Here is an 11339-nt window from a genome sequence, read left to right as displayed (position 1 = left end):
GGGATGGTCTCAGCCTCTCTCAGTGATGTTATGGCGCCGGGTTCCGGCGCAGAGACTGAGAATAACAGCGGAGTGGAGCACGTGCGTGTGACGTCACTGGTAAGGCAGCCTGAGAAGCTTTCTGTCCAGGGGCTGGAGGGCTCCGATGAACCATCGAGCTGGTGCTCCATGTGAGCTCGCCCTAAAGAGGGCACGTTGGTGAAGGGCACAGCTACATCATAGAAGCGCTGTGCCTCGTGATCTCGGGCGGAGGGCAGGTTTGTGCACGCCCGAGCCGCGCCGTCCAAGTGGTGTGCCTCACAGCCCCCATGCACGGTCGAGAGTGGGTCTGGGGAGATAGGGTCACAGGCATGTGAAAGAGGACGAAAAAGATTTGTGATTTTTGCACACCATGCCGACCAGGATGGCTGCCTGACGCCCTCGTAGGCATGCCATACCTTAGCGGCATCTTGAAGGCTGTCGATGGCAATCATCCATTTTTGATGGTCCGTCCAGGCGTGGCGGGTGCCGAGCGAGTTGATGGTGTCAATCCAAAGGAAAACGTCGTCCTGGAAGCCGCGGAATTCCGGTAGTTCGCAGGCAGCCGGTGATGGTGCTACGGTAGGAGAAACTCCGGGGCATGACGACGCCAACCAGTCGAGCTGGTATGAGAGCTCCCTGAGGGCACACCGCAGCTCTCTGCGGCTCTCGGGTGAGCTTTCTTCATGGTATCGCGAGGCGGCGGCGGCCAACGCGGCATTGAGCGAGTGCAGTGCTGGCAAGGCGGCAGGACACAGCACGGAGATTGACGCTGCCAAGGCGTTCACCGTGACTCGGAGTAGCGCGATGGTGGCGGAAAGCTCGGCGGCGCTCTCGGGCGAGCCGCGCGTGGAGCCAGTGGTGACGTCCGAGGAGTTGGACACAATCGGTGTACTCACAGAGGAGGGACCCTTGTCCGAGGGAGCTTGGACAGCACCCCTGAGCGGCTCGGGTGCCGATGGAGTAATGAGTAAGCCGTTGTCGCTGCGGGAAGCGTGGACGGCATTCTTTGGGTCCTGGCCGTTGGAAGCGTCAACCGCGTTCCGAGGTAACCAGTACCCGTGCGATGGCTTGTCGTGAACTGGTACTGCGGCGTCGATGAAGGAGGCTTGAGCCGCCGAGGAGGCCTGGACGCCGTCCACGGACGGTGCCTGAAGCGCCGACAGATTGGCAGGTGGTGGCGAGGAGGCATGTACGCCGTCCCTGGGCGAGAGGAGCCCGTGCGCATTGTTGCCGCGAAGTAGCACGTCACCGGACAAGTAGTTCCCCGGAACCACAATGGTGGCCTGGACGCCGTCCGCTGGTGGTGGGATGGATGCTTGCCGCGGTGATCTACTTGCGGGTTCCATCAGCGAGGAATCGTGACGGCGTTCCTCTGGAAGACGCGTTGCCTCAAGCTAACAGCTGGGTTTCGCCGAAGCCTTTCGACGGCTGCGCCATTGTAATGAAGAAACAGAGACAGTACCCGTTCGCTGGGCCGGCTGTTCTATTAACTGACTTCTTCTCTCTCGTCTTCCAGTAGCCTAGCGCGCGCTCGCGCCCCAGCGGCGCTGCCATCCTTACAATATATATATATGACGGCAACAACCCAAGAAGTGAATGGCCCAATGAAGGCCCATTCAAGCCACTACAAAAATTGGGGGACGCTTAAGCTTCGCCTTTAAGAGTTGAACGCGATAGGGATATCCTGCCCCTAGTGCGCACTTCGAACACTACGAGTGTTTAACAGAATGCGCGCACTAAGGTGTGTGCCTTATGTAATGGGTAGCATGCTTTAAACCAGGGGCAATTATGCGCGAGAAACTTTTTCGAAGTTGCGATGCACCCACTACGTGGTCTTAAAGGAATACGCGCAGTAATGTGCCTTCTGTAATGGGTGGCTGTCTTTAAACCACAAGTCGTTATGATAATGACATGGTGTGACGCGCGACGGCAATGTACGCTTGTACCACGCAATATTACTGCGATATTACATCTCGTACTGTGACACTTGTATACAAGACGCGTATTTTTCGGAATCATCAAAGTTACTTTCAGTGCAGCTCCAAGCAGAGGCGTGGCTGTGTGGTAGAACACCTGCTTGCCACGCAGACGGCCTGGGTTCGATTCTCACCCGGACCCAATATTTTATTATTTATTTTATTTGCAGCTTTTTCGATTTTTCGGTCACGGACAAGATGATGATTTTTCGCTCACAACCAACGGTGCCGACGCCGACGGCGGAATTTCTGCGATACGAGCTCTTTAACGCTATCGCGTTAAAACCAATGTTGGCAAAGCCAGTCTATAAGGATGCCAACAATGGTCCATCGTAGCCAGCCAAAATACAATATTGGTACCGCCATCGTACAAGGACGGCAACAAAAGCTCATCGTAGCCAGCCAATATACAATATTGGTCCACCAGAGGGTCCATATAATTGCTATCGCAATAAAAGAAATGCGGTCATTGCTCTAGCACAGGAATAGATAAGCGCAACGCTTGTTTATTGCTGTGGCCGCAAATGGTGGCCATCTTGTTTGTACCTGTTCGTGTCTCCGCTGAAAAAATAATAACCAAACTCTTGTGATGCATTCAGTGTTACTTCCAGAATCAAGCAAGTCTTCAATAAATAGGTTTTTGAACTGGTTTTATTGTGGTTTTCACGATTGAATCAAGGTCTATAATGGGGACCTGTAGATCACAAAACTAATGATCGCGTAAATAATATTGGTCATATTAATGGTTGAATAGAAATCGCACGGCATTAAGCAAGTAACCAATACCATTTCTGTCGTCTCTCGCTGCGTGAACCGACAATGATGCAAAAGATTACGAAGCGTCAAAGTGATTGCCAACCTTAGGACCTCCTTGATCACCCGCTCTGGAAGTCTGATCAATAGACTGAGTTTTCTTCAAGAAGATCTCGGTCATGAAACCAGCCAAGGAAAGGGATAGACCAAGCACTAGTGAAACGAACGCGCCTTGTAGGTCTTCGATGCGGTAAGCAGCAGCGTCGTCAGGATCTTCTGCGTAGCACCTGGATGAATTGAAGATGAAAGGTTGCATCGGTCGCTCCGGCAGTGCCATCTCAGAAGCTCTCCTTGTCCTATAAGAGACGAAAAGAACAGCCACATCAGGCTCTGGTTCAACGTTGAAGTTAACGTTGGCACCGGCATGAGAATTGGCCATGCAGAAGCAGAAGCAGTTTAGTAGTTAAGCATGTTTTTTTCAGCAGTGTCATTGATTTGTGTGTTGCCGTTTCTGAATAGGTCATTTGTGTTCCTTGGTTTGTACGAAATGAGCGACCACTTCGCAGTCGCAAACGTTACAAAATTCATGCCGGACGTTCGTAAACTTAACGTCTTACTATGCTTCCAGGTACCGGTGCTAGAATGTATCCATATTTTATTGCACAATTTGCTGATTCCAGGATATGGCGCTGTTTTATGTGCAAGGATGCCAACATAATTAATGCGGAGTTCAGGTCCACTACATCTTTCGCTTCACAATTTGTATCAATCTTTCAGCTGCGCCTCTTGAGCGCAGACATCCAGTTGGAGGGTGTTCTCATGTCCATGGCTAGCGGTAATACCGTTGCCGTTTTCTCAGATGAAATAGCAAGCCTAAATTGAAATTTTATATAATCTTTTGCATTGTGGATTCGCTTTGTTTTGTCGACGACCAGTCGCTTTGATTTGGCAATAAACGGACTAGCGCGTAGCGTACGACTTCAAGCATGAAGTGCGTCATATTTAGGGAAAATGGATGCACTCACAAGAAGACTGAAATTTCTTTTCTTGCGATGCTAGCTATGAGTGATGAGCGTGTGCTTTAGCTGTAATGCTGGCATGTGCTCATACAACAAAACTCATTCTTGTTCATTCTTTTTTTTTCTTGTGGCAATAAGAAGAAAAAAAAACACACCGACCTCAGCAGAAACTGATAGAAATACGTTTTGATTCCCGCAAGGGAAACCTTGTTCACAATGCTGTTAGAAAGTCTGTGAACAAGGCTGTCATCAAGGGAACTGTAAAGCTTATTCCTCTCAATTTTTCTGTAATTGGTGTCTCTTTTCTAAATATTCTCATCGTCTTTCTTTACCAGCCAGGCTTCGGCGGAAATGTCGTCTTCAACCCATTTCCCACCTCGTCTCCAATAGCGACCAAGATTCCTCCTTTTCTGTCAGTAAATGTCACATTCTTTCCTTCATTCAATTATTGTTCCCTTGATTGCTGTGGCATTATCTTGAAAGCTAACTGTGAGAACGGTACCAATGTTTTACTGTTTTTTTAGAGCTCACATTTCATCAGACGACACTAAGAGTTAACCTTGGTACCTGCTGAAAGTTATCCCGAAAGTCCCCAATACCTACCCCGAATGCTTCACCTACTACTTAACCTACTACTACCGTGTATCACTCTGAGACCTCCAGGTCCCTGAGTGATACACGTGGCAACATTTGCAATGCGCAAATTCCATATAACGAAGATGCGAATATTTGCACGAGCGAATGCGGCGTTTAGAAGGACGTTGCTAGTTATCATTCTAACCGGTTTACTGTAGTTACGAACACGCAGTGCTCTTCAGCAAAGTGGGAGGCATTACATTATATTAAACTGGAATTGGGCGAAACGTAAATAAAGTTTAAATTAAAAAAAAATATCTATGCCCAGCCTGCACCACCTTAGTATCGCAGGCTAAAATCGATAATTTAGGTCAAAAAAACAAAATGTACTAAAGTTTCGAATAAAAAAGAGAAAATAAAGAAGTTTGACTGGACCACCTATCCGAACCACCTCCAAGGGAAATATTCTCTAGGTTACATACTACCGTTTGTCTTCATCTTGACTTAGGGGTTCATAGCTTGAGCCGCGAATACGCGAGGGCGTTTCACGTCCCGCTGGCCTCTTTGTCGCTCCACCAAGGCAGGACATTCGCCCGTCGGCATCGTTGCCTTTCTGCAGCGCTTATTGCAGCAGTTTTATCAGTGGGTGCTATCACACTGGAAGCAGCGAGCGGCGGCGAGATACCGTTGGTGCACGTGGACGCTGCACTACTGCGACAACGAGCCGTCACACGCTAACACGAAGCGAAAGGCAAAGAACGTAACTGCGTCTAGGGCAACTCCACGATCCTAACGCGACCAGTATTTTTCGATGGTATCGAGACGCTTTAACCATGGCCCCTGAGAGTGCGCGCCGCCAGAAAACTTGCCGGTGGTAAATCTCGGAGGCCACGCTTTAAATGCGTCTTCGCCGAATCATTCTCTATCGGCGCCAGTAAGTGTCATGGCGCATTATTTCTCTTCGCCGCTCACAGACGGCGGCACCGCCTCGCCCCGCCAACAGAGAGCACCGCGCGAAAGAGAATGTGTTATATATAAGGCGCATTTGCGGAGTGTCGCGCATCTGCCTGGGTAGCATAGCCGGCTAAGTGCCGAGCGCTTATCGTCGCGGACCGAGAAGCCGTAGGTTCGATTCCCGGTCGGCTGAACTTTTTTTCTTATTGTATTTTCTTTCTCACCCATTAGCGTCCATTATAACAACGTCATATCTGTGACGGAAATACGTCACTGAAATCTTGGTGGCACCCGGCATAAAACACTTTCGTGTTAAAAAGAGGCTAAATCTCTATATCCAATACTGAGAAACTCTGCAATGGCGTTTTGGAGCAGGAGCACTGACTGGTCATTTGTGTGATAAAACAGACCTTGGCACAATAAAAGAAAGCAGTATGCAACACTGGGTAAGATGCAAATGTGTGATTCGCGCAAACCATGGAGGAAGGAAGAATAAGGAGAGGCCCTGACGTCACATTCGTGAAGCCTCTACATCGCAAACACCCGCATCGCCTCCTAGCGAAGGAGCCTCGAAACATTTCGCGATTTCCGCCGTGTCGTTTGCAAGCGCATGCGCGATTCGAGCCTTTTTTTTTTCGCCGTGCAAGCAAGGTCGATTCAAATAGGTCGCGATGCTTCGGGCGAAAAACGGTTCAGAACCTATTGCCAACGACACCAGCAAGGGTAGTTATGGGTGCTGCGATTGAAGCGCGACTATGTTTGGAGGGAACAAACACTAATAGCGAAAAACCAAGTTTTATTCAAACGTAAGACAATCTTTTTGTTTTACAAATTACATTTATTTCCCGAACAATATTATGTAGGCGCAATGTGCCAAGAATGTACGACAGTGTTTAATTCTTACGAAAAACCTTTTTCTTAGCGCTCCCTAAAGAGAGGCGCACGTCATTGTCATTCAGTGCAGCCCTTGCGGTGCATGGAAAGGTGCGCTCGTAAGTTCGTCTGCGGCGACACGCCCCCTCAGATGTTCTGGTGTTTCGCACTTGCATGCGTTCTGTGAATTATTGTGGTGAGAATTTGATTCTGGTGTGCGCGAAGTTGCGAGGTGCGTTTCATCGTTGGTGAACGAGTTGGCTACGGTGTTCAACGGACAACGGCATGAGGCGACTAACATTTCACGCCGAACGCTTTCCTCGGTACTCGCGGAAACGATGTGGTGTTCCAAGGATGCAACAGCAACACGCGTACGCCTGGCGAGCCCTCTCTTCTAGATAAGACACCGGGGCAACGGTTCGGAGTAGTGTGCTTGCTGGATTTTCATGGATCAGTATTCCTGCTGCCCGGTTTCCTTCGTGAACACGCAGTGCCTACTTTATTTCCTGCTATCGGTGAGCAGATCGCTAAGTTATTTGTCGCGCTACAATTCGCATGTCTTGATACGTTACACGTAAGTTAATTTATCGGAACAAAAGGCAAAACATAGTGCTCCTAGTGCACGCACTTTTTGTACTTATGACATTTGTTGCTCATTGTGTAGGATGTGTTAAATTGCGTTATTGTGATCATTGAATAAAATTCAAATATCATTATTTTGGCGTGACCAGGCGTCATTTCTTCTCGTCAGAACTGAAGCACACATGCAATGCGCTCTTTAAGTCCCCCGCTCATGTGCGAAGCAAATAAGCAACGCGAGAGGTACGCTGTTGCCTACTTTATTCACGCTGTGGAAGATGACACAAACGCAGAATAAAAGCTCAGAGAATAAAGTTTCCTGGTAAAACCAAGGCGAATTACACGACGGTACACTTAAACACCGCTGTTTAGTCACGGGTCGATATTAGTTTAGCTAGCGTTGCCTTCAAGCGCATTCGCCAAGGGCTTGCTGGCTCGCCGTAGCGCGAGTCCTTAGCGATCAGGGGCCTAAGAAAAATATTTTGAGGTCAAATTTCGCGCTAGTGCCAACAAAATGACGTAACTTTTTTACCGGATACTCCGTCACATCCACTTTATTTTTTGTTCCGCCGGAAGTGTTCCCTCCTCACACAGATGGCGCTAAGCCCCATGAGCAGCTGATGAGCAGCCATTTTCTGGACGTATGGGCTTCTATGGAAGCTTCGCTACCATTTACATTTACCTTGGTGCAAGCGGCGCCGCGGCACAGTCGATTCACGCATGCTGCTCCTTGTGCGTGTTCTTTAGGAAAGCTACGCAATGCCCAGCTGTTGCGTATGGTTGCGTATACCCGGTGCAAATCGCGTGCACTGCGGAAAGTACCGGGTGTCACTTTTCATACGTACACGTTCGCTTCATTGTTGATCACTAATGCATGGTATTTGCATGCGAAGCTCTCCGATGTGCGCTCTGTTGCTTCTTACTCATTGTGTCAACTCAGAACACACGTGAACTTTTGTTATTGGCGTCTGACGCGCCGTACATAACATGCGCCGAAGGCATCGTACGATTTTAGAGGCTGTGTCCTTCAACGAAAGGGCAATAAACTTATGTTGTTGTTATCGGACTACGTGATGTATGTATTATGCGGTGTGCGCTCGCTGCGTGCTTGTTGTTGTGTGCGTACTGGAATTACAAACTTTACGTGCACGATCGCGTATACAATACAGCGGTGTCCTCTTTTCGACGTGAAGTTACGTCAACTAGGTTGGCGTTGCGCCGAATAGCTACTACGCTCACTTCATATACACGAACAAAGAACCGCTAATCCGGCAACAGATCGGGAAATCGGGCTACGAGAAAGGGAAGGCCTAACGCCCAGCAGAACGCGTAAGTCCCTGCTAGGTGAGTTCGAATACGATGATGCAGGGGCTGAACGTTTTTATCACGGCACGTACCGCTATTCTGTACTGTTGCACAAAAACACTCCACGAAGAATTTCAGCACCCAGCGCTCGGGCCTGCCACGCACGAACAGCCTGGTAAACGTCTGCTTGCAACATTTTACTGCGTGCGAACCGCACAATACGCGCTAAGTTTACGCCGGGACTACAAATCTGCGCAGAAGCTAACCACCGCGGAGAGCACGCCGCGGGGCGTCTGCTGTTTTGTTTGCCCCATACCGGTTTGTTTGCCCCATAAATCTGACATCACTTCCGCCACACTTTTCGCAATGCATTGAAATACGATAGGGCCTCTCCTTAGTATTTCTTCCTCCATGGCGCAAACACACCACATGTCTGAGTTTGTATCGTTTTAGTTGTTTCTTATATGACAATACATATACCGATTATAGTTACGTTGAGGAATGATTCCGAAATCACTCTCACATGCATGGAGCGCTCAGCAGTAGAAAAACTAAACCAAAACTTCCTGAACCTTGGCCCAATACAGTATTACAATTCCTGAGCCCAATACAGTACGCATTGAAGACGCGCTTTGAGTTCGGAAATATCGTTCCTCAGCTTTGCCCTGGCACTATTCCCAATAACCTTATCTCTCCTATATACTGGATACAAATATAAGAAAAACATTCAAGTAACGAAAGTTTGCAGCAGGTGCATCATAATTGAGATAATGGCGACTAGAAACCAGGCGCCATTATTTAAATTCCAGGCGTACAAAAAAAATATTCGTGCACTGTGTATCCGCGGTTTTGCTGACGTATTTTTTTTTTCATATTCTAATGACTGTTCAGCGTACAGCAACTGCTTGCACGCGATATACTTCCGCAAGATTCTATAAAACAACTGCGACAAAGTACCGGCCTGGCTCCAAGGAAAAGATTACTGTAACAATGAGTGTCATCATGTTGGCGTACACAGTTGTTATGGTCTTCTTCAGCTCGGGTTTCAAGCCTTTCCACAATATCATGGCCAACGGCTGCAGGTTGAGGCTTTGTCGCGCTCGCCTGAACCTGCAGCGACCGCGCTCGGCGAAGCGTCTGGCCAGTGTGGCGTCCTGGAAGTTGCGCTCGTACAGGATCGCGTGAGTTCCGCGCTCGACCCAGTCGAAAAATTCGTCCTGCTTCGGTCCGGGGGCGATGGTTCCCGCTACGAGCTCAACTTGTCCCTGGATTTTCTTGAAGAACGATGTATTCGCTTTCTGCATTAAAGGAAGGATTGAATGAAATGAGGGGCCAATATGCACTCTAACAAAAGATCGGGCGAAAAAGGGCGCCCTTTTGTTCCTCAGCAATAATCGCCATCCGGGTTGCTTGCGTTTCCTTTCTTGAAAACTCGGCTCTCGCCACTTTCCTATCATGAATGCTATGTGATGCTGATAACGCACATGTCGTTTGTGATTTGTAATACAGAGCACACGGCGAGAGTGCAAGGAATGGCACGCGAGATAGATGAGGATTATTGTTGTGTGACAAGCAGACACCCTTTTTTACTCGATCCTTTTTTAGAATGTGGCCGGCAGTTCAGCAAGCCTCCAGTGATAGAGCCCAGCAGCCGCGCAGCTTATGAAGCTCATATTTCTGCTCATTCAGTCTTACTCTACCTCAAGGCTCTAAGCTGCAGGGACGCCTCTTTGTAAGCTGGAAAACGATCTTCTTGCCAAGCTATTAAAGGCCAACTCCGGCGATTTTTTGGCCATGCCAAAGTAATGGTGCTTTTATGTTCCTGAGACGCTCCTGTTACGGGCCCGATAGCAGAAATACTCGGCAAATTGGAGAATAATTTTAAATAAGCAAAAAAGCGAACACCGAAACCGAAAGCCAACCGAGTGTACTGTCTACGTATGACGTAGACGTTGTTACGAACGAACCGGAAGTCGTGCAAGGCATACCGGTCACGCCGGCGCGGAGTATGAAAACTGACAGCGAAGCGCGCCGGCCAAACCAACGCTGCCTGTCGCCTTGTGCACAGCAAACGCTGGCTGTAGCGGCCGAAGCGCCGAAGTTAGCGGTGCCCTTGGCTGCGTCACTTCCGCCGCCTTCCCAATACTGACGTCACAGACGCAATGTTGCCAATAATTGTGGGAAGCCACGAGGGCGTTTGCAGACAATCTTTAAAATTCATTTGCAAACAATCTGCGCATGTCTCAAGCCTGTAATTTGGCATAAATGACGGAAACGTGCAAAGGAACGTACCCAGCAAATTTCATTGCGATCCATCGACCTCGAAAAATCGCCGGAGTTGTTAACTACTTCATGGTTGAATTACATGTCTATCTTTCACGGTTGAAATGATCGTTCGAAGCATTGGGCAGTCGTTATAAGGTCGTTAAAAACTGCTAGCATTGACGTCTGTAAGCTCTCTATTACACTATCTATTACACTATAGCCGTTCGACAGTTGGCATCATTGGTCCCACAAACACGTCACTATCCTGTGAGGAAGTTGAGAGATTATTTGCAGAAACGGAACGCTTCTCTGACATGTGGTGTTAAAAAATGTATCGGGCGCACGCGAGAAACTGCCGGCAGATTTATTGCTAACGTCAACATGGCTATCTGAAAAAAAATATATATGTCACAAATATCAGTGCGCTGTTTCGTCTTTAAGCGTTTCAGCTAGTTGTTTTCCGATGCTCAGCTGCTGCTTTCCAGAAGCGAAACCAATGCGAGGAACTGTGTAGCAATATTTTGAGACAAAGAACAAGCGTGGGGTGATAGTACAGACCGGCACCAAATGAACATAAATTTACGATGTACTAGTACTGCGCTTAAGATTAGATACAGATGATAAGTTAGTTATTCGGTAAGCAGGCACATTGACCCAAGACAAGAGTGGCGAAGTATTACAGAAAACACATTGCACTTGAAGATTATGCATAAAAGCACGCCACCGCGGAAAAAATTATAAAGTGACAGAAAGCAGTCACCTCATTAAAAAAAACCATCGATATGACCTCTTCAGAACATAGTACAGCCTGTACTGTGCACGTTTCTACTGCCTCAAAAGTATTAGGCACTCATCGAGAGCGTGTTTGAAGTCGGCACCGGTTCTCGGAAGAAGTTGAAATTTTAACGTGTGGCTTGGAAATCTGTGGTTCTCAATACTAGCGGGGAATGGGTATTAGTATTGATTTGGCTAGAGGATAACAATGTTAAGTGTGGTAGGAGTGAGGGCTTGCTACTTC

At 48.2% G+C, this 11339-nt stretch overlaps 1 protein-coding gene across 1 annotated transcript; it reads right to left on the bottom strand.

Moving 5' to 3' along the window:
• Window positions 1-2651: 2651 nt before the first annotated feature.
• Window positions 2652-10372, bottom strand: LOC119385890 (uncharacterized). Its single transcript, XM_037653261.2, has 3 exons — window positions 10349-10372; window positions 9071-9354; window positions 2652-3106 (listed from the first exon to the last, which is right to left on the bottom strand). The coding sequence occupies exons 1-3, from the start codon at window positions 10370-10372 to the stop codon at window positions 2830-2832; spliced, it is 585 nt and encodes a 194-aa protein (XP_037509189.2). The 3' UTR covers window positions 2652-2829.
• Window positions 10373-11339: the final 967 nt, after the last annotated feature.

Source organism: Rhipicephalus sanguineus, chromosome 1, assembly GCF_013339695.2.
Source record: "Rhipicephalus sanguineus isolate Rsan-2018 chromosome 1, BIME_Rsan_1.4, whole genome shotgun sequence".
Classification (NCBI taxonomy): Eukaryota; Metazoa; Arthropoda; class Arachnida; order Ixodida; family Ixodidae; genus Rhipicephalus; species Rhipicephalus sanguineus.
The sequence above is the reverse complement of the archived record's forward strand: the minus strand, read 5'-3'. Positions and strand labels throughout refer to the sequence as shown.

Coding starts and splice junctions, on each gene's coding strand:
- LOC119385890 (XM_037653261.2), bottom strand. CDS start 10,372: ATGGATCGCAATGAAATTTGCTGG. Junction 9,355..10,348: donor ATCGCAATGAAATTTGCTGG/GTACGTTCCTTT, acceptor CCTTTAATGCAG/AAAGCGAATACATCGTTCTT. Junction 3,107..9,070: donor AAGAAGACCATAACAACTGT/GTACGCCAACAT, acceptor CGTCTCTTATAG/GACAAGGAGAGCTTCTGAGA.